General features: G+C 54.5%; 7 protein-coding genes across 7 annotated transcripts; 2 read left to right on the top strand and 5 right to left on the bottom strand.

Annotated features, from left to right (window-relative positions):
- Positions 1-32: 32 nt before the first annotated feature.
- GCG54_00004887 (uncharacterized protein) lies at positions 33-2308 on the bottom strand (the record flags this gene model as incomplete). Its single annotated transcript, XM_045404926.1, has 2 exons — positions 33-780; positions 1728-2308. 2 exons carry the CDS (start codon positions 2306-2308, stop codon positions 33-35), a joined length of 1329 nt encoding a protein of 442 aa, XP_045262869.1.
- Positions 2309-3992: 1684 nt separating this feature from the next.
- On the bottom strand, positions 3993-5165 carry GCG54_00004886 (Protein PXR1; the record flags this gene model as incomplete). Its single annotated transcript, XM_045404925.1, has 3 exons — positions 3993-4019; positions 4074-5076; positions 5143-5165. The coding sequence occupies 3 exons, from the start codon at positions 5163-5165 to the stop codon at positions 3993-3995; spliced, it is 1053 nt and encodes a 350-aa protein (XP_045262868.1).
- A 1364-nt stretch (positions 5166-6529) lies between these two features.
- On the bottom strand, positions 6530-6913 carry GCG54_00004885 (uncharacterized protein; the record flags this gene model as incomplete). The annotated part of the gene is made up of 3 exons (XM_045404924.1): positions 6530-6670; positions 6766-6827; positions 6889-6913. The coding sequence occupies 3 exons, from the start codon at positions 6911-6913 to the stop codon at positions 6530-6532; spliced, it is 228 nt and encodes a 75-aa protein (XP_045262867.1).
- A 997-nt stretch (positions 6914-7910) lies between these two features.
- Positions 7911-9072, top strand: GCG54_00004884 (AB hydrolase superfamily protein; the record flags this gene model as incomplete). Its single annotated transcript, XM_045404923.1, has 4 exons — positions 7911-7967; positions 8020-8418; positions 8473-8740; positions 8792-9072. 4 exons carry the CDS (start codon positions 7911-7913, stop codon positions 9070-9072), a joined length of 1005 nt encoding a protein of 334 aa, XP_045262866.1.
- A 455-nt stretch (positions 9073-9527) lies between these two features.
- On the top strand, positions 9528-12860 carry GCG54_00004883 (DNA mismatch repair protein MSH3; the record flags this gene model as incomplete). The annotated part of the gene is made up of 1 exon (XM_045404922.1): positions 9528-12860. One exon carries the CDS (start codon positions 9528-9530, stop codon positions 12858-12860), a length of 3333 nt encoding a protein of 1110 aa, XP_045262865.1.
- Positions 12861-13420: 560 nt separating this feature from the next.
- GCG54_00004882 (uncharacterized protein) lies at positions 13421-15453 on the bottom strand (the record flags this gene model as incomplete). The annotated part of the gene is made up of 5 exons (XM_045404921.1): positions 13421-13865; positions 13930-13966; positions 14018-14486; positions 14538-14939; positions 14992-15453. The coding sequence occupies 5 exons, from the start codon at positions 15451-15453 to the stop codon at positions 13421-13423; spliced, it is 1815 nt and encodes a 604-aa protein (XP_045262864.1).
- A 3401-nt stretch (positions 15454-18854) lies between these two features.
- Positions 18855-19909, bottom strand: GCG54_00004881 (Geranylgeranyl transferase type-2 subunit beta; the record flags this gene model as incomplete). The annotated part of the gene is made up of 2 exons (XM_045404920.1): positions 18855-19483; positions 19543-19909. 2 exons carry the CDS (start codon positions 19907-19909, stop codon positions 18855-18857), a joined length of 996 nt encoding a protein of 331 aa, XP_045262863.1.
- Between the last annotated feature and the right edge of the window lie 3091 nt (positions 19910-23000).

Genomic DNA, 23000 nt, shown 5'->3' with positions numbered 1-23000 from the left:
GGGGGCCTGGGCATTATGACTACGGCAAGACCCTAGGTTCTTCCGGCTATGCCCTCACACCACGCAAGGTTCATTATGTATGCCACGAACAAGGCCAGGAGCACCACCAGCATGGAAACAATCAATACCATGCCCCAATTTGACTTCCTCCCATGCTTATGCTTCTTTTTCCACTTGGAGTGCGGAATACATTTACCGTTGAGGAGACGAACCATTCTCCCCGGCTCTCTCGTCTCCACACGCTGAACCCACTCCAGCTCACTCTCGGTCTCATCGTCTTCATCCTCGGTGACCTGGTCCTCATCGTCAGTCTCCCAATCATCCTTCTCAATAATCTCCTCACGCTCAGGAGACGGCGACCGGCTAGCCCGGCTCGAGGAACAGGAGCTGCTGACGTGGTCTCTCAAGTCATCCAACGCCAGAGCTTGAGTCGCCGCGTCCAGGGGCGGGATGCTGTCGACCACCCCAGGGTCAGTCGTCACATACGTGAGCGGGGGAAGATCGTCGTAGCCAGGCCCCGGCTTGACTTGAACGAGGCGCGGTCCCGAAATCATATCGTCGAGTTGGAGCCATTTTCTTGGCGGGGAGCTCGAGAGCTCGCTTTTGTGGTTGACAAGGTCTGTCGACCTTGTTTGTTGTGAACCCGGTGTGACTGCCATAGGGGTAGCAACCTCGTCTTCGGACTCGTGAGAAGGGGGCGGCAGAGAGCTCGACCTCTCTCTCGTAAGCTTTTCGGCTTTCTGGTCCGCGGCGGAGCAGCCGTGGGCCCAAGAGATGGATCTCTTTGTGGTAGGTCGGCTCTCGGATGCCGTGCTGTGGTCCTTGTTGTCGCTGACCATATCATCGAGACTTTCGAACAGAGGGGGGTTATTGTTGTCGTTGACTATGGCGTTCAAGGATCCGAACAGAGGCTGCGGCCGCTGACGTTTGGGCTTTGCTTTATAACTCTTGCCGAAAAAGAGTTCATTTTCGTCGTGGAAACTGGGAGTCGGATCGTTTCTGATAGGATACGGCTCGAAAATGTCCATGGGGTCGGTCCTCTGGCTAGACATCGTTGAGTTGGGAGCGGCCGACGTCGAGTCGCGCCCTGAGTTATGCGTTACCGGCTCCTCGGCCCTCAAGGTTGGCTGATTGCGCTCTTGGGAGCCAGGGAAGTGCTTCCACCAGACGTCTCCATGGTCTTGAAGAACGGAAACGCGCTTGTCGGAAGTTCTTCTTGAGAACGGCGATGACGGACGTCCTGGGTAAGGGGAGCGGTCACGCCAGAAGCGGGTTTGGTTGGAAGTAGTAGAGGCAGCCATTGTAGATAGTTGAGAGATAACTGTAACTCTTTGAATTATTGGGTTGGTGTATGTGTATGTTTTTGAGAGTTGAGTGAAGGATATTCAGCTTAACCAGAAGCCTGGTAGTTTCGAGCTTCTGGTCGTACATCCTGAGAAGATCCTGTGTTTATATGGGCATGCCTTCGTCAACGGAGATACCTGCGATGTGCAGACTTTTCGTATCGAGGACAGGCCAGCCAGGAAAGTACCTATAAGGACAGAAACCCAGTGTTTGAGTTTGCATATTGAAGGTCCTCCCTTTCAGCAGCATCCGAAGGGTGATGACTCTTTTCAATTGAGGTAAGCATGGTGATTACGGCGGAGTTGCGCTTGAGAAGCCTTACCTTGTACAGATTTGTGGGATGCTTAGTTTGCGATCGTATGTCTCTTGAGTTGGCTGATTACCCAAAGAACTCCTCGAGAGATTCTTCCTGTTCTCCAAAACTTTGACGAGTCTCGAGCTCTGCCCTCGTCGTAATACTGTTGCCGTGGGAGGCGAGCCGCTTGCCCGCCCAGCCATTCTCGATAGAGCCTTCCGTATACTCAACCATCTCCCAGGTTTCTTCAGAAGCTTCCAGAGCGTCCGTCATTATGATCTCCACCAAATCATCGATTTGACCTTCCTGTCGCTTACGGAGAATTCTCTGTATGTAGTCGCGTCCAGAGACGGCGAGTACCCCGAGGGCAAGCAGCTGGAAGAAGACCACCCAGGGTAGAAACTCTCCTTCTCTGCTGCTCACGAAATAACCCTTGTTGTCCCAAGGAAAGTCTCCAGTCATGAACTCCCAGCTGGTTTGGATGAGGCGGACCAGGGGGCTCAACGCAACGAGCGCAAGGACGTATTTGCCAAAGGCTCGATGACAGAATGCCAAAATGAGAAGGCAGGATACCATTCCAAAGGCTCCGAGGACCCTTAGAATTGCCAGAACGGCATCTAGACGTAAGAAGCAGCGCCCAATGGCGCATAGTATGGTCGTCAACAACATCGTTGTGGAGGGCTCGCGTAGTTTGTAAATATGATACTTGCACCAGAGGCCCATCCATGTTGGAGTAGGAATTGGCCGCGACATATCGAAGTCTTTCATAAAGGTAACCAGAAAGGTTTCGGCGCCTTGATTTTTGCGTGCGGCTGGAAGACGGAACACAGCCCCGTCGCCAGGCCGAACCTTGGCGGCCGACCTCTGAGTACATGCCCAAGTGACTCACCAACCAACATCCAAGCGGCGATGACGGAACAGCCAGGTTGCCAGCGAAACAGTCATAATGGTCTTGGATGCATCTGATATCCAACAAGTCATCAGAAAAGCCCTTGTAGCTCAATTGGTAGAGCGTCGGCCTGCAGCCCGTCAAGGGAAAGCTAGCTGAAGGTCGCTGGTTCAAACCCGGCCGAGGGTTCTATCCTTTTGCTGGATGCCATACGCTTTTGCCTGTTCAATGATGTTTGCTTGAAAGAAGTGCTTCGAGCCTTCAAAACCTTTTATATATTCCATTCATGACTGGGCGGCAAAAAGCGGTGTTGTGCTTTTCTGTGATTCCATATCGTCTTATAGATAGTAGCATGAGCGCAAAATGTCTTGAGAATAGACTATGTGCCCTCTGGTTTCTCTCCCTCCATCTTGTTTTCAGGCTTCTAAGCCGCAACAATCGCAGGATCCCGCGGCTCGCCAGTATTGGCAAGACCCTGAAGCAACATCCCAAACACCCCCGTTGTAGACTCCAGCAGATACCCCACGTACCACCCGCCCAGCGCAACGGTTGTCCGGTGCCAGCCGTTATTCCAGCCTTCACCCAAGAGGGCGTATGAGACTGACAACCCGGCTCCCACAGTACCGCCAAGAATCCGGTTATGAGCCGTCCGCGGCCACACTTCTGCGGCCATGGCGAGGGTGCCCATGAATGAGCCGATGAAGAAGAAGCATGCGAAGCTGCCGATGAAGGCTTGGCTGTGCGCCGAGATGGTGACCCTGCCGGAGCCGAGCCCGGAGATGATGAGCAAGCATACGAGATTGATCGCAAGCCAGGTTGCGAAGTAGTTGTGTTGCCATGCGACAGGCTTGGGGCCGGCGGGGTCGTTGTTTCTCATATTATCGTCCTTGATGGCAGTCTTGCTCGTGGACCATGGCACAGTAGAAGAACCCGCCATATCGTGCGCCTGGGAGATGTTCGTGTCTTTTTGAGGTTGCAATGTCATTTGTGGTGTTTCTCGAAGACGTGTTTGAAGAGGAAAGCGAAGCTTGGCGACCAAGGTTGGTTCCCATGTCAAGCGTGGGGTGGGTACGCATGGAGGATACACCTTATATGGCTTTCTGCTGGCTCAAATAAGTCGTAGTGCCATACTTCGGCACGTACACCCGGCCAAAGTGGCTCGGCTGCCTCTAATACGAACAAGTCGGGCGCGCGCGCGCGCTCAGTACCCACGCCGAAATCCTTTCAGGTTGACTGCTGGGCAACACCAGCCATAAGTCTACAGGATCAGAACTTTGTTTTGACTCTGCCCTCCGTCCGAATTTCGCAATAGTAGCATAACCAAAGTCCCCATATCGATGATGCACGGGTACAAATCGCACCGCAGCACCATTTAAGCCTGGCCTACATCGCCTTTAGGTGGGTACTTTACATATGTTGAAGCCTCAAAACACCATGTCATTAATATCTATTTTCTATCTCTAATCACGACTGCGACTTGATCATGAAAATCTGTCTCAAGTTAGTAAACAGATACGTATCGTGGGAATATCCAATGCCACATACCTGGTTCAAAGCCTTGTCGTCCATAGTCGCCATCCTCTTCTGCGCAATCCATCGTGATCTTACAGCGTGGTGACCTCTGAGAACCGGTGTTGATGTACCGCTCGCTGGTGTTGACGTAGCCGGCGTGGACGAAGACTCCCGCGACGCCTCCTTTTTGGCGCGCTTTTCCTCCTTGCGCTTCCTCTTCTCTTCCTTCCTCGCGGCCTTCTCGGCGTCGGTCTCCTTTGCCTCGGCCTTGTCCTTCTTGCTCTTCTTCTTCGACGCCTTTTCGTCGGAGCTCTCGGCTTCTGAGCTCTCCTTCTTCTCCTTCTTCTTTTCCTTCTTCTCCTTCTTCTTATCCTTCTTGGCCTTCTTCTCCGCGTCGTCCTGGGTATCTTCGGAAACATCCTCCTTCACAGCCTTTGACTTGCGCTTCTTCTCCTTCTTCTCCTCTTTCCTGCGCTTCTTCCGTGTCTTCTCGTCCTCGGAGGATTCCGACTCGTCGCTCGAATCCTCGGCCTTGCGCTTCTTCGACTTCTTGCTCGACGACTCCGCGGCGGGGATGTCCTCCATCTTGACATCATCCTTGCTCTCCTCCTTGGGCTCGCCGTCGACAGACTCCTTGACCTGGTCGCCCACGAGGAAGCCGCCGCTGACGAAGCGCATAGGACCGAACTTGGTATCGCAGTACAACGTGCTCTTCAGCGCCTCGCGGGCCTGGCGGTCCTTGTCGATCGCCTCGGTCGATTTGCCGTTCAGACGTCCCAGCAGGTCGGAGAAGACGTCCATTCCCGTCACTCTGTCATCCCTGGCTTGCTTGAAGCCGAGGCCGAGCATGTCGTCCTTGAGGGCGACGCGGATGAAGGAAGCATTGGCGGCTGTGTGGTGCACGGCGTGTGCTGCGTCTTTGGCGCCGAGGTATTGCCCAGGTTCCCAACCTTGCGATCGCAGCATCCGCTGGCCGAAGGACTCGGTGTCTTTGGTCCATTTCGTGTTGTTGGGATCCTTGCCGATCTTGCGGCGGCTATTTAGTAGGATGTCAGTAAATGAAATCGCATGTCACTGTAGAATCCCATGGTATGTCTCTTACGATTTCTGCTGCGCCAGACCCATCTTTGCGGTTTGACGAGAAACCAACCCGTTGAATGGAGAAGGGAGTTTTCGAGATGCGATAAGGTGCCAGTGCAGATTCCATTATCGAAGAAAATTTTAGTGGGGTCTGATTGTCTGGAATTCAGCCATCCCTGCAGCCGAAGTAACCCCGCCCGCCATCCTCACCGAACTCACCGGCAATGCATTCGGTCAGTGCTCCTGTATCGCAAAATTTCCTAGTACACGGAAGGAGCATGCATCGCTCGCAATTTTGCAGGTCGACTGGGGAAAGGAAGTGCATGACTAATTTTCCCCGACAATAGAATCCGAAAAGAGAACCAAAATAACAAAAGAGTTCCCATGATCCCACGTCTGGAATACTTACAGGTAATCTCTTGTCGACGGCTCGAACCTGGACCTCGCCAAGCCCAAGTCCGAGCCAAACCACTTCACTCTAACCGACCACACCAACTGACCCAGTTTGACCTGAACTCCCACCTGGGAGCCGCCTTCTGGGCCGGGAGAGTTGGAATTGGACCAGACTATAAGGAACCCGTCGGCCGTCCTTCGCTTCCAGTATGGAATTGGGGTATTGAGTGACTCATAGACCAGTCGCAAAGCCTTCGGTCCCTTGAGAGATTGTTGTTGTCCCTTCTGCCTCCGGTGACAGCATTCGCCCTCACGCAGCCCGTTCTTGCACCTTTTGCATCCCTTTGCGGCTTCCGGCCATAGCATGTCTCGCACCCCCCCAATTCTCACCTTCTAACCCACCGTTCGTAATATTGCACAAGTAGCCCAGAAGAGAAAACCGCAGCGGTAACAAGTTGCTCATCTCCTCTCGCATGCTTTGCAACATTTCCCTCGGCGTATCTGCCCTGCAGTCTGCGTCCGCACCACGCCGTCATGCTCTGCCTCATCCTCAAACAAGACGCCCCAGCCTTGTGTCTCCGATTCCCACATCTTGCCGATCAACATTGTTTGCCGTCGATCCCGACAGAGCAAGGAAGACGTGGACAAAGCCACGGCTAGCAAGACGCTTTGCTCTGGAGCTTAGAGTGATGTTCGTCGGATCAACTGCTGATTTTTGGTCAATGTGCAATATTTCAGAGGTCATGCGGATGGAAATCAAAGGTACGAAAGGACGGTCGCAACTACATCGTAATCATTGCTCACAGCAACACGCAATTCCAAAGGGAGAAAATCACGTAAGGTGATGACCAGATTGTAGATTGCCCCAACAACACTCACTGCAGCACACAAAAGGCAGTTTTCATACCAGAGTCGTGATGGTTCTTTATTTCCCCAACGCCGTGTATGCTTTGGTCGTACTGTACATCTATCGTCGCATCGATTTACCCGTTTTCATTATCGGCTCGACTATCCCCTTACACCGTGAAGCCAAAGCCCTTCATGCAGTTTCGGTATTGGTCGATCGTGGAAAGGCAGTCCTTGGCCGGGTCGGCGGCGTTGGAGAAGAGCATGCACTCGTCCCGTTTCGCCTTCTCCTCCTTGCATACGCAGCAGGGCTATTGAAAAGAAAGCGTCAGCAGGTGTTCGTCGCACGGGGTCGTGTGAGATAAGGGGGAGAGAGAGGCAAGGCTCGTCGTTCAGTCGTGCGCACCTTGGGCTTGGAGGCTTGCTCGTTTGCGGCAGCCGGCGCGGCGGCCGGGGTGGAAATGGAGGCTGCGGAGTCCTTTTGTTAGCCATTGAGAGGGGGAGGTTTGTGTCGCGAAGGATTCCTTACGCAGTTCGCAAGCTTGGGAGGCCATTGTGAGTGTCTAGCGAGTGTTGGTGGCTCAGGAAACGATTTGCAATCCGGGTTGGACGATTGAATATAATCGGCGACCTCGGTCAGTCCACTTTTTTTTTTTCCTTTTGAACCTTACATCACCAAAGCTGGTAGTGTCGCTTTGTAATTCACCCAACCGTTCGGGGATGCTCGGCCCCCAGCCAATCACGCCTTTGCTACGTCACGTGCAGCAACCAACACGTCGAAGCTTCTGCAGGGCGGATGTTTTCTTGGAGCAAGTCATCTAATAATCCAGTAAAATAGGTAATCTGAGGTAGCAGTTGGACAGGTTCGTGCCAAAGCCATGGTTCGCATCCATCGTCAGAAAAATGTCTCATGTTTCGCCTATGAGGGGTCATTTGGAGGCTCCAGAACGCGCTCCGTCTTACGCAGGCTGCATGGCATCATGAATCGGACCTTGAGAGAATAAGCCGCTGCGACGTCCGGTGTGTGTGGGGAAAACAGCCGGTACTCTGTGGACAGGGGCCCGATTGGACCCGATATCGTGCCCCGCAAGACGGAAGGACCTCGCGTCCGGAAGACCCGCATTCTGCCGCAGCTGACGAGCGGTGTGTGCCACCTGGCACTCTTATTAACCCCTGATTCGAGGATAGACGCAAGATGCACTTAGCCTAGCCTGGCTTACACGCTTTGAGATGGGCAAATTTGGCGAGAGCTGGTGCACGGTTTTTTTGTACAGTTATGAGCTGGCATCTGTTTTCTTTTGTCTTCCCTGGAGATGGGGTCATGGCATCCATGGCTATGGAACGCCGTTGCCAGAAAGGGGCATGTCGTACCTGCCCGCTTGGTTGGTAGATGAGGTTGGTGGTTGCCAGTTGGGTAACCCCGCGGGTAGTGGTGGGATATAAATTCATGAGCCGAGTCCCCCACGAGCTTTGTCTGATGAGATTGACCTTCAGACCCATCTTTCTCTTGACTCCTCATCCATCTTCACGACTATGCTACTCACACACAAAATGCTGTCTGTCGAGGAGACCTTAGCACTTGGCACCCCTTCTGCCGAATGGGACGAGGTGATACATGACAACACCACGTTTTTGCCGTCATACCGCTTACACCTCATAGGCCTTCAAAACCAGCCCGCCCCGTGTGAGTGGCTGGACAATGGACACTGACCTGGGCGGACTGAGAGCCATGATGGCTCAGGCCGGCGCAGCCCAGCGCGCAGCAGCCCCAGATCCATCAACCGTACCCTGGGTTGAGGAGGAGATCCAGATTCCCACGAGGGACGGCGCGTCCCTCATCGCCCGCATCCACAAGCCCAAGCAACTCCCCGAGGACGGCTGCCCTGTTTTCGTGGCCTTCCACGGTGGCGGCTTCATCATTGGATCCGTCGAAGAGATATCGTTCGTTTGCCGCGCCTTCACTCAGCTGGGTGGCATTGCGGTGAACGTGGAGTACCGTCTTGCTCCCGAGAACCCGTTTCCCATCCCCGCGAACGACTGCTACGACGCAGTGTCTTGGGTGAGTAGCGCAAAGCCCGAGTGGCTGTTAGTTGAGTAAGCTGACCGCCCACAGACAATCGAGAACACCAAGAACCTGGGAATCAACCCAGAGAAGGGCTTCCTCGTTGGCGGCGAGAGCGCCGGCGCAGATCTGGCTCTTGGTGTCGCCTATCTTTGGGGAAAAGAGCAGCGATCACCCCCACTGACGGGCATTTACTCGTCAGTTGCCGTTGCAGCTACGGAGGAAACTGTCCCCGCGAAGTACAAGGATCGCTTTCTGAGTATGGAGCAAAACGCGCATGCGCCAGTCATCACGAAGGAGTCCGTCCAAGTCATCCACAGTAAGACTACCCCGCAGTTTTGTAAAAGTTCCGTACTGACAAGGGTGCCAGAGAACTACAAGCCTGACTTCACGAGCCCCGTCGCCTACCCAATCCTGTCCCCAGACCTCGGCAACATCATGCCCAAGACCTACTTCCAGGCCTGCGGCCTCGACCCTCTGAGAGATTGCACTCTGGTCATGGAGCAGGTGTGGAGGGACGCGGGGGTGCCCACCAAGTTGGACCTGTATCCCGGTGTGCCTCACGGCTTCTGGGCAGTTTACCCGCACCTGAAGGCTAGCCAGAAGTTCCTGGAGGACGGCGCAATCGGTCTCCGTTGGTTGCTGAGTTAGGCGGTGGGTGTTTCGGTACTAGAGCTGGCAGGGAGGTCTTCAACTGCTTTGAGCAGACGTTTCGTTTCTTTCAACATACCCCTAGAGTTGCATTTCTCTTAATTCGATCAATGAACCTAAAGATATGGAAAAAAAAAAAAAAGGACCTGGCAGCAATCTGAGTGATTTTTTCCCGCGCGACTTACATGCAGCCGGTTTCACGCCATGAAGCTGTAAAAAGAAAGTTTAATATGAGGGACCCAATCCCTGACGGCCTGCTGCGGAGTACTGGCGCGGACCCCTGTAAACTATTGAGCTCCACTGGGGGCCCCCTGCAACCTCTCAACGCGCTCACGCCCTGGAGACGCGACGGGACGAGACCGGGGCCTCCTAATTGACATCACCATCCAAATCTTTCCAAGCTGGTTCACAATCACCACGCAACAACGGCGCCGCAAATCTTCTTGTCGTACACAATGGCGCCCAAATCGAAGCCTCCCGAGAAGCAGCAGCGATCGCTGACGAGCTTCTTCAAACCCAAAACCGTCAATGGCCTCGCCGAGGCTTTCCACAAGTCCCAATCCGAGTCCAAGACCAGCCCGCCCGAGTCGCCAGAGAGCTCGCGCAAGAGACCATTGGAAGAGGACGCCGATAAGGGGAACAATGGGCTGGAGAAGACGTCAAAGAGAGCAAAGGCCGACAATACTGAAGTCGTCGACCAAGGGAAAAGCTCCTTCTTCCCTGGTGGAAAGAAGAAAACCGACCAGGAGCCCAAGGCGAAGGCATCAGCATCCGGTAGTAGGACAGGACGCTTTGTCTACAGCCAAGAGTCAAACGAGAACGAAGAGGAGGAGGATGACGACCCATCGACGAGGAAGCACAGGGAGGAGCTTCACAAGAAGTTTGTGAAGAAGCTGGGCCATCCAGACAGCATGCTGCGCCGCCGCTACCGAGAAGATGACAACGAAGCTGCCGAGGGAGAGGAGGGCGATGAAGACGAAGAAGATGAGGCACCGCCGCCACCCAAGGCGAAAAAGGGCGGCGCACGAGCGAACAAGAAGCTCACACCAATGGAGATCCAGTTCCTCGACATCAAGCGCAAGCACCTCGACACCGTCCTCATCGTTGAGGTCGGCTACAAGTTCCGATTCTTCGGCGAGGACGCCCGCATTGCCGCCAAGGAGCTCAGCATCGTCTGTATCCCGGGAAAGTACCGCTACGATGAACACCCCTCGGAAGCACACTGGGACCGCTTTGCGTCAGCGAGTATCCCAGTCCATCGGCTACACGTCCACGCGAAGCGTCTAGTTGCCGCTGGACACAAGGTTGGAGTCGTTCGACAGATTGAAACGGCTGCTCTGAAAAAGGCCGGCGACAATCGCAACGCACCATTCGTACGAAAGTTGACCAACGTCTACACCAAGGGCACCTACATCGACGAGAACGGCGAGCTGGAGACTGGCGACGGCGGTGCTCCCTCGGGAGGGTATCTCCTGTGCATCACCGAAACCCCGTCAAAGGGCCAGGGCACTGATGAGAAGGTCGATGTCGGCATAGTGGCCGTGCAACCGACGACGGGAGACATCATCTATGACACCTTCGAGGACGGGTTCATGAGGAGCGAAATTGAGACGCGCCTGCTACACATCTCACCGTGCGAGTTTGTCATTGTGGGCGATCTCACCAAGGGTTCCGACAAGCTCATTCGCCATCTGTCAGGAAGCAGCACAAACGTCTTTGGCGACCGCAGCCGCGTCGAGCGCGTCCCTCGCTCTAAGACCATGGCTGCCGAGGCCTACTCCCACGTCACGCAGTTCTACGCCGAGAAGCTGCAGCAGACCCCAGACGCCGCCGCCTCCGCTCTCCTGGACCGCATCCTCCATCTCCCTGAGCCCGTGACGATATGTCTTAGTGCGATGATCTCACACCTCAAGGAGTACGGCCTCGAACACGTTTTCGATCTTACCAAGAACTTTGCCAGCTTCTCTGCGCGCCAGCACATGCTCCTGAACGGAACAACCCTTGAGTCCCTTGAGGTTTATCGCAATGCCACAGATCACTCCGAGCGCGGTTCCCTCTTCTGGGCACTGGACAAGACTACTACCCGCTTCGGCCAGCGCCTCCTTCGCAAATGGGTCGGCCGCCCCCTGCTTGACGTCTCCCGTCTCGAGGCTCGTGTCGCCGCTGTGCAGGAGCTTCTGGACGAGCAATCTTCCACAAAGGTGGACCGCCTCGAGAGTCTCCTGTCCAGCATCAAGACCGACCTCGAACGCAGTCTCATCCGCATCTACTACGGGAAATGCACCCGCCCCGAACTCCTTTCCGTCCTCCAGACCCTTCAACGCATCGCCATGCAATACTCGACAGTCAAGTCAGCCGAGGAAACGGGCTTCACCTCACCCCTGATATCCTCGGCAATCTTTTCCCTCCCTCAAATCCTCGACCTCGTCGTCTCGCACCTCGAAAAGATCAACCCGGAAGCCGCCCGAAAGGATGACAAGTACAACTTCTTCCGCGAGTCGGAACAGACCGAAGACATCGAGGACCACAAGATGGGAATTGTCTCCGTCGAACAGTCCCTCGACGAACACCGCGCCGAGGCCGCCTCCTCCATCAAGCGCAAGAAGCCTGTCGAATATGTCACCGTCTCCGGCATCGAGTTCCTCATCGAAGTTCTCAACACAGACCTCAAGTCCGTCCCGGCCTCATGGATTAAGATCTCCGGCACGAAGAAGCTCTCTCGCTTCCACACCCCCACCGTCGTCCGCCTGATCCAAGAGCGCGACCAACACCGCGAGGCCCTCGCCGCGGCCTGCGACGCAGCCTTCACCTCCCTCCTCCGCGAGATTGCAGACGCGTACCAGCCCCTCCGCGACGCCGTCTCCTCCCTCGCAACCCTCGACTGCCTCCTCTCCCTCTCCCGTGTCGCCGCCCTCCCAGGCTACACCAAACCAAGCTTCCTCTCAACACCGACCCAGCCCACAATCTCCATAACGCAGGGCCGCCACCCCATTGCCGAACACACCCTCTCAGACCCCTACATCCCCTTCACAACAACCCTCTCCTCCCCCTCCCCGCTAGCCCACCTGATCACGGGCCCCAACATGGGCGGCAAATCCTCCTTCGTTCGCGCCGTGGCCCTCCTCGTCCTCCTCGCCCAGATAGGCTCCTTCGTCCCGGCTGACGAATTCTCCCTGACCCTCGCCGACGCAATTCACGTCCGCATGGGCGCCCGCGACAACCTCGCCGCAGGCGAATCCACCTTCATGGTAGAGGTCTCCGAGACGGCACGCATTCTCCGCGCCGCCACGCCGCGCTCGCTCATCATCCTCGACGAGCTCGGCCGCGGCACCTCGACACACGACGGCGCCGCCATCGCGCACGCCGTGCTCGACCATGTCGTCCGCGAGAACAAGTGTCTGACCCTCTTCATCACGCACTATCAGAATCTTGCGCGTCTCGCAGACGGCATCGGTCAGGGCCTCGTCAAGAACGTCCACATGCGCTTCACGGCTACGCGCAAGGAGGGCGAGGACGGAAGGGAGGACGACGATGCCGGTGCCGACGAAGAGATTACATTTCTGTACGAAGTCGGTGAGGGCGTCGCCCATCGCTCGTACGGTCTCAACGTCGCACGGCTGGCTCGTATTCCCCGCAAGGTCATCGAGGTGGCTGCGCAGAAATCAAGAGAGATGGAGCAGGATGTAAGGGCAAGGAGGTTACAGGGTACGGCACGTCTCTTGTCCGATGTGCTGCAAAGCAAGACAGATCAGTTGGAGCACTTGATGTCAAACATAGAGCAGTTGTAACACCACCATGTGTACAAATCACATAACGATATGATAATGAATTGCTTTTATTGCTAAATACCATGCTGTGGCATTACTAGCTGGCCAAGAAGAATGAATTTTCGTGACCAACCGACGGCTACCAGGACCATAGTTTCCTCCGCACCCGACTGAAGAATGTTCGAGTTTATAGTCTCAAACCTAGTAACCGTCTCTTCTGAACCACCGTATATACGGCTTCGTAAAGGTTCTCGACATGCCAAGCTGGCCAAGCCAGCCTCATTCGTGGTCCTTCGCGAGAGGCACCGCGTAATTGCCCCGAGAAAGCGCAGAAGAAACCCTCCGAATCGCAGAGGCGTGAATCGAAAACGCGCGGGGTCAAGCAACAGCATGCCTGCCTACTTAAACAGCTGGGAAAGTTAGCAATGCGCAGGAAAATGGAGGTCGGCGCCTTGAACGTACTTGAAAAGCGAAAATGAAAATGAAAGACGAAAATGAAAGCCTCTGATACACGTCGATTGCCTAACGTCGCCTCTTTCTTTGATGGTCCCACGAGCTACGAAACCTCGGAGTCGTACATCTCAGAAATTTCCATTGAAACCGCCATCCAAGCCCTGGCCCGGATCGTTCTCGTCGAAGACATTGGGAGCGATGGGAAACATGCGAGGGTGGTACAGGTTCCGTTGATCCGGGTGGCCATTGATTGGGTTGAATCCGTGGTGCGCATTGTGTGGCCAATGGTGCGGGTAGTGAGTATGAAAGACAGAGTCGATTGCCTGTGCATGCGCGAAGTTGTGGAAGGGGGGAGCCAACCCCATATTGGACATTCTGGCCTGGTTCAAGTGAGCGTTGTGACCACCAAAGAAGTTGTGATTTCCAAATGCCGGATCCTGCAAGCCACGGTTATTTTCCTTCCCCTTGTAGGTTCGGTGCGACAGCTGCTTCGCAGCAGGGGTAGGAGACGCCAACGTCAGGTTTGAGTTCGGGTTCATCGGTTGGAGGGGGATACGACTTCGCACATTGAATCTGCAACAGGGGTCATCAATATACCGTATCAAAAGAAGATTTGAGGTCGTGGCCAAGAGCCGACCTAGCTTGATCTGTGATCTGGGTCGGGGGTTGGCGGGCTGTGAACAGATTAGCAACAGCCGAAGACGGAAGCAATGATAGCAACATACAGTCAGAAGAGCCGTCTCTGAAGACATCGCCGGCTCCTCCATCAGCTCCTTCAGGGAGTGTGAAAGTTGATTTGAAGTTGCCCATCTGATCCGCGAATTGGGACTCGTCGAAGTCCGTATCAAAACTGTCCGGGTCAGGATCGTTGTCCGCGTCAACGTCGCCATGGGAATTGTCGTTGTAGGCAATACCAAGAGGCATTTCAGTGCCTAGAGCAAACCCATGGTTGGGGACACTGACATCGGCGTCGTCGCTGGCAATCTCGAATCTTTCGGGGGAATTCTGGAAGTCTGCCTCGGGGGAGGGGCTGGCCATGACCTTCGGACCCTTTTTAGTTCGGGGCTGTCTGGCACGAGTGGGCCGCATGAGGGCCTCGTCGTCCGTGTCTGGCTCTTCCTTGACCCCAACAGAAGGAGACTCGAAGCCATCGGTGACAGCGCGTCTCTGACGACCTCTGGGCTTTTTGGCAGGCTGGATGTTGTCAGTTTGCTTCCGAGCTTAGCAAGTTGGGAGTCACCATACCGGAGTACCCTCAATGGAAGGGGCATCGTAGACACTGCGAGTCTTCTCAACCTCCAAGTTGAGGTTAGCCACCATCTCGAGGGTGGTGACAGCCTGAGAGTCAAGCTCCATCTGAAGGAGGACCGAGGCGTCCTTGCGCTGGTTCCGCTTCTTCCTCTGATCCGGGGTAGCGGCGTCGAAGAGACTCATGCCGGGCCAGATAATACCCTTGAGTCTAACAGTGTCGTAGTCCTCCTCGACATAGTCAGGACCAGGATCAGCTGGCTCGCCCTCTTCTCCAAAGAATGTAATTGCTTCCTGGTGCTCGAAACTTCCCGTCTTCTTGACAGACGGAGTTGAAGGAGCGTTGTTGTCGTGCTCAGTCTTGACAGCCACAGCGAGGGACTTCTTTTTCTTCACGGGCTACTGAAGTCAGTTCATCTGATGAGGAACGGAGGCTACGGAAACGGCCTACCTGAGCGAGGTGCTGGCCAGGTCGCTTGCCATTGGTCATTCCTCTGGCTGCCATGAGACGCTCTGCGAGCAAACGCTCGAGATTGTGCTTGGTATACCAGGTGTCATAGGTGGCAATGGTCGCAGCGGCAGAGAGGTCTGCATGGGACTCGAGTCTTGTAGTGTTCAAGGTGTGAAGATGGCCCTTGGAGCTCAAGTGGGTCAACAAGTGAGAAACGTCAGAGAAGCGAGGGTGGCTGGAGCAGATGCAGCAGAGCAGAGGGATAGAAGAACCATCCGAAGACTTGACGTCAGATGACTTCTTGACAGCTGCCTTCGCGTTGGAACCCTTGCCGACGTTCTTGACTTGGGACGGCTGAGCCTTCTTGGAAACCTTTGCAGGCTTCGAAACCTTGGGCGCCTTGGGAGGCTTGACAGGGGTATCGTTGTCGATCTCAATCTCGCGGGCTGCGATATCAGCCATACTCTGATAAAAGTCAGTAATTGCAAGCATCTCAGGCGTTTTCCGAGGTCAGTCGTGACTGACTGGCAGCGGCTTCAGGTGAAGCGAGTGTGGTGGGGAATTGGGTAAGTTTCTTGGGGTAACCAAAACGCAAAACGAGAGGCAGGAAATCCTCCCTGTGATGTCGTGGACATCAAGTGGGCAAAGAACGACTGGTGTTTCGAGATGTCGAAGACACGGGACAGGCAGAGCCGAGCAAAGAAAGCAAAGTAATGACACTGAGTAGCTCAGGACATGTGGGAGGAGGGGACGAGATAGACAATTGCTGTCGCGGGATGGTGGGAATTTGGAAGTTGGCAGACAGAACGAACGGTATCTTGGGATGAAGTTCTGGATGATGTGTAGTTCAGGGGAAAGTGGTACTCACGGCCTGGGCAGCAACAGCTGCTTGACGTCTGGGCGCCATTTTGCAGGAAAGAGAGAAGCAGCGAGCTGTCCATAGTAGCTGCGTGCGTTCCAATTTCCCGAAAGGGACGGCACTTGAGGTCGAGGAAGGAAAGAAAGGAGGGAGTGTCGTCGGTCGTGTATCCGAGGTGGTTCTTTCCTGCTTATGAAGCTTCCGTCAGTAAGAATACTAGCCAGAGCAAGGACGAAGGAAGGGACGAAGGCTCCTGCATTAGAAAACGCAGGAGAGGCAGATGCCCTGGATGAAATGGCAGGCGGCTGTCCAGTCATCACATGACAGGAGTGGGACCATCCGCTATCTCGAGACTGGACCAGATACTGGATCACCACTGGACCATGGCCGTCGAGAAAGATAAGGTCCTCAGGCACCTCGAAAAATTCTGGTCTTGCGCTCCCAGTACCGTGCATTCCATTTGCCATTGCTAGCAATGGAATTCCAGTATCGTGACTGCCTCCACCGTTGGGACCTCGCTCAGGGCTCAAGTACGCCTCATCTTCGTTCCTTCTTGGGGTGATCTGCACTTACCAAGAGCTGGAAGCCAAAAGGCAGGTAGCAAGCGACGTTCTCTGACGCCGTGCTAGAATTGGCTGTGTTGAGGCGATTTCCTCGGCGGTTTGCTTCGCGGAAAGCTTAATATCGTGTTGAGGCTGTACCGTCTGTCGGTAAGCAGGATCTGATCAAAAACTCCGGTTGAGCACCTCGCTGCTCTGGGTATTGCGCCGCTGATATATGTCGAAGGTATCAAATCAACCCTGCGAGGGTTAGTAAGTATATGCGGAGATTGTGAGACTGTTTTCTCTGGTGATCAAAACGATTGTGGTGATAGTGGCAAGGAAAAGGAAAAGAAGACTCCCAAGCCAGGTGCAGAGAGGAGAGAAGAAAAGAGAAGATCAGGGTTCCTGGCCCTCCTTTTATCTATGGGCAAACTTCAGAAATTGCCCTCGATGCTCTCACGCTCATATTCACCTTCTGAGGTAGCTCTCATCTTTCTGAATATCAAAAAGAGGCGAGAGCAGGGCCGCAGGGTTGGTGGCTCCTGCTTTCTCAAGAGTTAGGGAACGCTTGAAGGCATCAAGATGACGCAGACACCATGGCAACACTCTGGCTATCTGCTCAATGTCCCGTGAGATCATAAGAAGACAGTGTCCATGTGAAGTTCAAAGGGCCCAAGTGCTTAAAGTCATGGGCAGTGGTTTGTCCATACAAAGCACTCGTGAACCATGGATCCACTGAGACCAAAGTTCACAAGTCCCCAAGTCTTGAACTCCATGGTGCCATTTGTCTTTCGATGGCGAGTTGGGCGATATACCAAGAACAGAGTGTTCAAGGGCAACTGCTGCTGAGAACTTCAGGGTAGAATTCGAATCAACGAAAAAAGAAAGCCAGAGACCACGCAGCCAGGACTCATAGTGCCAAGAACATCCCAGCACCAGACCAGATGGTATCCAATGGCAGCAGATGCAATCTGGAAAACCATCCCAAGCAAGATTTTGACTCGGGTCGACCCATCACCCAGACAATGAGATGAATTGCGATGACCCGACCAAATTCCAGGCCCAGATGAGAAAGAACACAAGGAAAGAACCAACATCGGCCCAAGAAAAATATAAAAAGCCAGCGAAAAAGAAAAGACCACAGACAGCGCACAGAAAGCGCGGACAAAGTAAAAAACCAGACTTCAAAGCCTGTCTTCACGTACCTCTGGTACCCAGCAGGCGGTGATATGGGGGTGAGGCGATTTCGCTCTGCACGAGAATTTCGACAGTAGGCTTCTTTTTCGGTCTGAAAGACCCGTGGGAGTCTTTTTTCTCGGATTGGTGTTGGTGATCAAATATCAACAGGGTAGGTATTTGAACAGGACTTTTTGTCGGAGTGGGGGATGGTCGGCACGGTATCGCGACAAGTTGTAGAGGTAAGGTACTTGAACTGATGGAAAGGATAGGTAGAGAATGTGAAGGAGAGAAAAGGCGATAGAAATCGTCTTTCTAACGACTTCTCCAGCTGTTGAGAAGAGGGGAGAAAGGAGTGACGATAGGTTGGTTGGTGGTTGTGGTAAGTGGGGAGAGTGGTGAGGGGGGAGGAGGTGTTGTTTTTTTCTCCCAGTGGTGTTGACAGGAAAAAAGAGCGAGACGTGCTAGTTGGGTGCGAAGACCGGCCTCAAGCAGCTCACCTGAGCCCCAGGCACGTGACAGTTGATGAGCTTGTGTATTGATGCACCTGGTTCCTGAGTATTCACAATCGGTGTCCTGAAGGTGTTCACAAAGGGGGTAGGGAGGGCACTTGGTGGGGAGCCGCCTGAGGTAATGGAGGTGCCTTTGGTGTTTTCAACTACCACTACTCCACTTCTTTTGCAAATGGAAGGAGAGTCAACGGACGAACTCTCAGCCAAGGGGGAAAATGAAGTAATCGGAAGGACTTTGGTGTTTACAACCTTGGCCACTACTACCACCACTACCTACTTCAGTCACCACCCCAGCTCCTCTGTTGTGGCAGTCTTCCATCTGAGAGTGCAATCAGACTCGACTAACCAACTCCTGGCCACTCAAACAACAAACAGCGGATGAGCAGTACGTAGGGAGATACATTCTAGACCAGAGACGCCAGCTTTGGCACCCAAGTGGTTGGAAGGCACTTGAATTTCTCAACCTTCCTTACGAGCTTGAAAATACCGGATGGCGACGATGAGTGATATTAAGATATATTATTGTATTGCTTTTCGGGATCGACCCTGATATAGGCTCCATCGAAGCCTACTGTAAGATATGTCTGAAGGCTAGCACAGGGCAGATCGCATGTGGCAAAACGAAAGCCCCTAAAAAAGCCAACACTTTTGCTCTTCTCTCGCCATGTATCCTTGCTACCATCGTGTTGAAATTAGCAGGTTATTAGAAGGCAAGAGGTAAATATTGCGAGCATATTCCGTCCCCGAGCAACTGCTTCCGTCGCTTTTCCAGCATCACCAAGCCTTCTTTCCCAACGCCTTTTCGGTCACCGCTCTCGGCATGCAATACACAGGGTCGACCTCCACCATGCCCGGATATCCCAGCAGGCTGAGACCCGTAAGGCCGAACAGGGTATGCCACACGTCCACCATGTTCCCCGGCCGATCTGAGATGCCGCCGAGCTCCGTGTCCTGGCACTTGAGGATGAAGGTGATGAGCTTCTGCCGGTCGATCCAGTGTGTGCGATCAATGATGCTCAAGCTGCTCAACACCCACCAACTGTAGCACACGTCCTCATCCTTCTCGGGCCTACCATTGAGGCCGCCGGCCGCGACTTGCCTCTCGCTCAACCACCGACCTAGCTTGTCCTTCTCCACAAGATCCAGGCGTCCTGCGATGGAGAGCGCCGCGAGACAAGTGAAGATCTGACCCGAGTGGGACTCTGCGCCGGGACTCACGCCGTAGCCGCCGTCAAAGTTGGTACACGCGGCGATGTGCTTGACGGCCTTGTCGACGTCCACGCGATCAAGCAGACCGAGTAGCGAGAGAGCATTCAGCGCGCCGTAGAGGAAGCGGGTGTCCTCCTCGCCCCATTCATCACCTGCAAAAGTTCCGCTTTCGCGGTTCTGAAGATCTGCAATGACTGTCCCTCAATGTCAGCATCTCATGCGCAATCAATAGCGAGAAGCGGCAAGCACTCACACTTGCCCACTTGCGCCTTCCCCTTGCCGCGCGCCTCCAGCTCATCCAAGGCGTCAATCATGACGAGGATCTGTACAGCACTAACTGTATACAGCATGTGAGCATCGTGGCCCGGCGCAGCCCCGAAGCCTCCGCTCTCGTGTTGGCATGAGAGAACGAAGTCTATGGTCTCGGCGCGGGGAAGCGCGTCAGGGTGGCCCAGAAGGTGCAGCGCAGTGAGGCCCCAGTAGAGACCGTTCAGGCGCAGGTGCTCCGTCAGCCAGTAGTCGTACTCGTCTTTGCGAGTATCCAAGCTCTGGATGTACTTCACGTGAGCCGCTGTGGCCAGCTTGAGCTCGTCTGGGAGATTCTCGAACTGGGCCGCCATGGTTTATCCTCGTACTGTCTGGGGGTGAGTCAGATTTTTGAGGTTCTGGGACGGACAGATGATCGAGTTCTGTTGGGGCTTGAGTGTAAATAAAATTTGACGATGCTCCACGCAAGGTAGAAGGAAAGAGATGAGGTTGTGTCGCTTAGGTAAGACAAATCGGTTGGGTCTCCGGACGGCAGGTTCCGCCGTCTCACGAGCCAGGATGTCGCATCCCCGTCAGGAAGGAACACTGTACCGACCAGGACGGCGCTGGACCCATGTTTTCCGGGTATTGTGATGGGATACAACCTCTCAAATTCTCCGAGAAGCGAGCAATCGTCTTTGATCAAATCATATTGTGTCGTCTGGCGAGGCACAAGTTGCTGTTTCTGCTTGAAACGTCACTCGGGCCCGAAGTATGCTGACTGAGGCCTCGTGTGTTCTCAAAAATAACCACGGCACTCTCTGGTGAGCTATCCGCCTGCCTTGCCGGACCTGTCAAGCCGATGTTGCTGACTGACTCTGGAAGCTTGGGTGACACTTCTCGTTTCCAAGCCCATTGGTCACGATTATCGCTCGCTCGGACTTCGACTAGCCACCAATCGTTGAATGAACTGATCTAGAGGCCGGTTGTGCACCAGGTGACTGATTGACCAGACCAAGCTGCTTGACTATGCGACTACGGGAAACTGCGTTGCGCGCCATTCCCAAAGCAACGGGGCCTGCATGAGAGATGGGCGAACCGACCTTGGCCAAACTCCGAACAAAGGTATTGGATTGGATAATGCATTGCGATACCGTCTTTTCCAGACCGGCGTAGATGCCTTTATCCGGCTGGTCCCTGAGTCTCCGGCCTTGTTTCTTGCATCGTCGGCTGGCACCACGGCCGGGTGGATCTCTCCTTGGGGTGGCGGCTTGCCGACTGCGAGAACGGCATTAGATGGAAACTGCCAACATCAAGATGATGGAAAAGCATATTCACATCGAAGATCGACGGCAGGGAATATGGCTCTATTTTGCATGCTTATATCGATGATCAGGATTGCGCAAGAGCGCCGAACGGCTTCCACAGTGCCGTCATCAAGATCGGGGCTTTACGCCGGGGGGGCATGATTCAGAGGCATCTAGGAGGCGGCAACTGACAGTCGAGCCCGCTACAAGCTTCATCCTGAAGATTAACCTCATGCTCGGGCACTCCTTTTTGAGATGGCGTGGGCGATGCTCGCCTCGGTCTTGGAAGCTTCTCGGGCCTACGCATCTACAGAGCATTAGACTTTAAAGAGAGAAGCAATTCCCTTCATGTCCACAGCCAGCACAGGCCATATCCATGATTGACGGCGGCATACGGCCCAGCAGAATGACGGAGCAGCCACGATGCCATGTGCGCGTACCAGTTTTTTCTGGGTCTTTCCCGTCTGCTCCCGCCATCATTTTCAGTATGTGGATGACAGACTGCCCGTGGGCGTAATCCAGCACACCTTATCCACCACCCCCAGGCTTGGCCATTATTTGTCGAGGAAACACTACCGAGTTTCAGAGTCGTCGGTCGTGTTCCTGGACTAAGCCGTTTCCGGCCTGGACGTCACCAGTGAGGTGCTTTGCCCTGTCGGAATCCCACTCAGACCGCTCGCAGGCACAGCCTTCAGGCGCCTGAGAGGAACGTTTTCATGTTGCTCGCAGTCGACTGCCGCCGAGACGCACAGTTTCTGCTGAATTATTTTCCTCGCGGTCGTTCGAGCGGCAACTTCACAGCCAAAGTACCTTACTGTCTGCAACTTGGTTTGCTCCGATGGTGGAGTCTAAGCAGGCAAGTAGCACCTGGTGTTGGTCATGCCTTGTTCAAGCCAGCCAACGGTGAGATCGATAATGAGAATTCCCTCGTCGTCGCCCCTCTGTGGCTTGAAGCTTGAACTTCAATGGGTCCGGATCAGATCCCGGTGGCTTGAACACCGCAAACGGCTGTCCATTGTTCTCGTTGTGATACGTTGATCACATATTCCTGCTCATCACAGTGTCAAGTTACGGTGAGAGCAGGCTGGTGCAGGCCGACTGACTTTCCGCCAGTCGCACCTCACTGCTGGCATACGGCGGGCGAAGTGGTGTCGCTCCTGGGGTAGCTGTAAGAACACATGTCGCGGTGCAGAGAGCTCCGCGATGTCAATGTGACCTCCGTGCCTGTCCGATCTGCAGGCCCGAACTGCGAAGTTTATCCCGCCAATTGTGAAAATTCATTGACACCTACTGCGGGGAAATCATTACCGCTTGCGACACAGAAGAGGGCAACGCCGCCGAAAGGTACGAGATCTCAAAGTTTCCGACGCTTCGGCTCCGGGGCCCGTTGACAGATGGTAGCTGGCACGGGGCTGGCTCTTGTACGTTCAAATTTATCATCAAAGAGGTTGAATCAACACCCTGTTGGAAGAGTTGGATGACGATTGGTCTTGTGTTTATTCCACGCTCGCTGGGAGAATGACGAGGGACGTGGCATCGAGATCGGCAAAGTTTGCCATATCTTCTGCGCAATAGCCCGTCGTCTCGTCCCAGCTAACTCTGCTCAACCAGAAGTCAGGTGGTCAAAGAGCATGCACGTTTTTCGGTACGATTTCGAGATAAGGCTTGTGCCGGAGCGTTGCGGCAACGGCCAGTTCGCACAATCGGCCCATAGGACACGAAGAGCGAGGTCGGTTGGTTGGCTCTCAACCCATCCGGAGGCTGGCAATGGTGTGCTAGAACGTCTCCTTCGCCCGTGCATTGCAGAACACCGTGCAGTAGCGTGACTCCTTTCCGCCAGACCAACGACCAGTCACCAGCTTCCTGCCAGGGTTACAGAAGCAATCGCAGCGAGTTGAGCCGAGACAGCCTCCAGAAGAAGGCGAGATGTGTTCGAACCGGGCTTCCAGTAGCTGTGGAAGGGTCTGAACGCGCAGCAAGCCGCATGGAAACAAAAGATGCTGCGCTGGATGTGTTGCGAGCGAGCGCAAGGGTTGTCACATCATACCAGATCTGTCCGTCTCTCCGGCTTCCGTCTCCGCCGACTGTCTCGTCTCTTCGGTGTCCTGACCACGTTGTGTCCCGTACAATTGCCCCTTCATTCCCTCGGAGAATAGGG

Source organism: Colletotrichum gloeosporioides (assembly GCF_011800055.1).
Source record: "Colletotrichum gloeosporioides strain Lc1 chromosome Unknown consensus_54, whole genome shotgun sequence".
Taxonomy (NCBI): Eukaryota; Fungi; Ascomycota; class Sordariomycetes; order Glomerellales; family Glomerellaceae; genus Colletotrichum; species Colletotrichum gloeosporioides.
The sequence above is the reverse complement of the archived record's forward strand: the minus strand, read 5'-3'. Positions and strand labels throughout refer to the sequence as shown.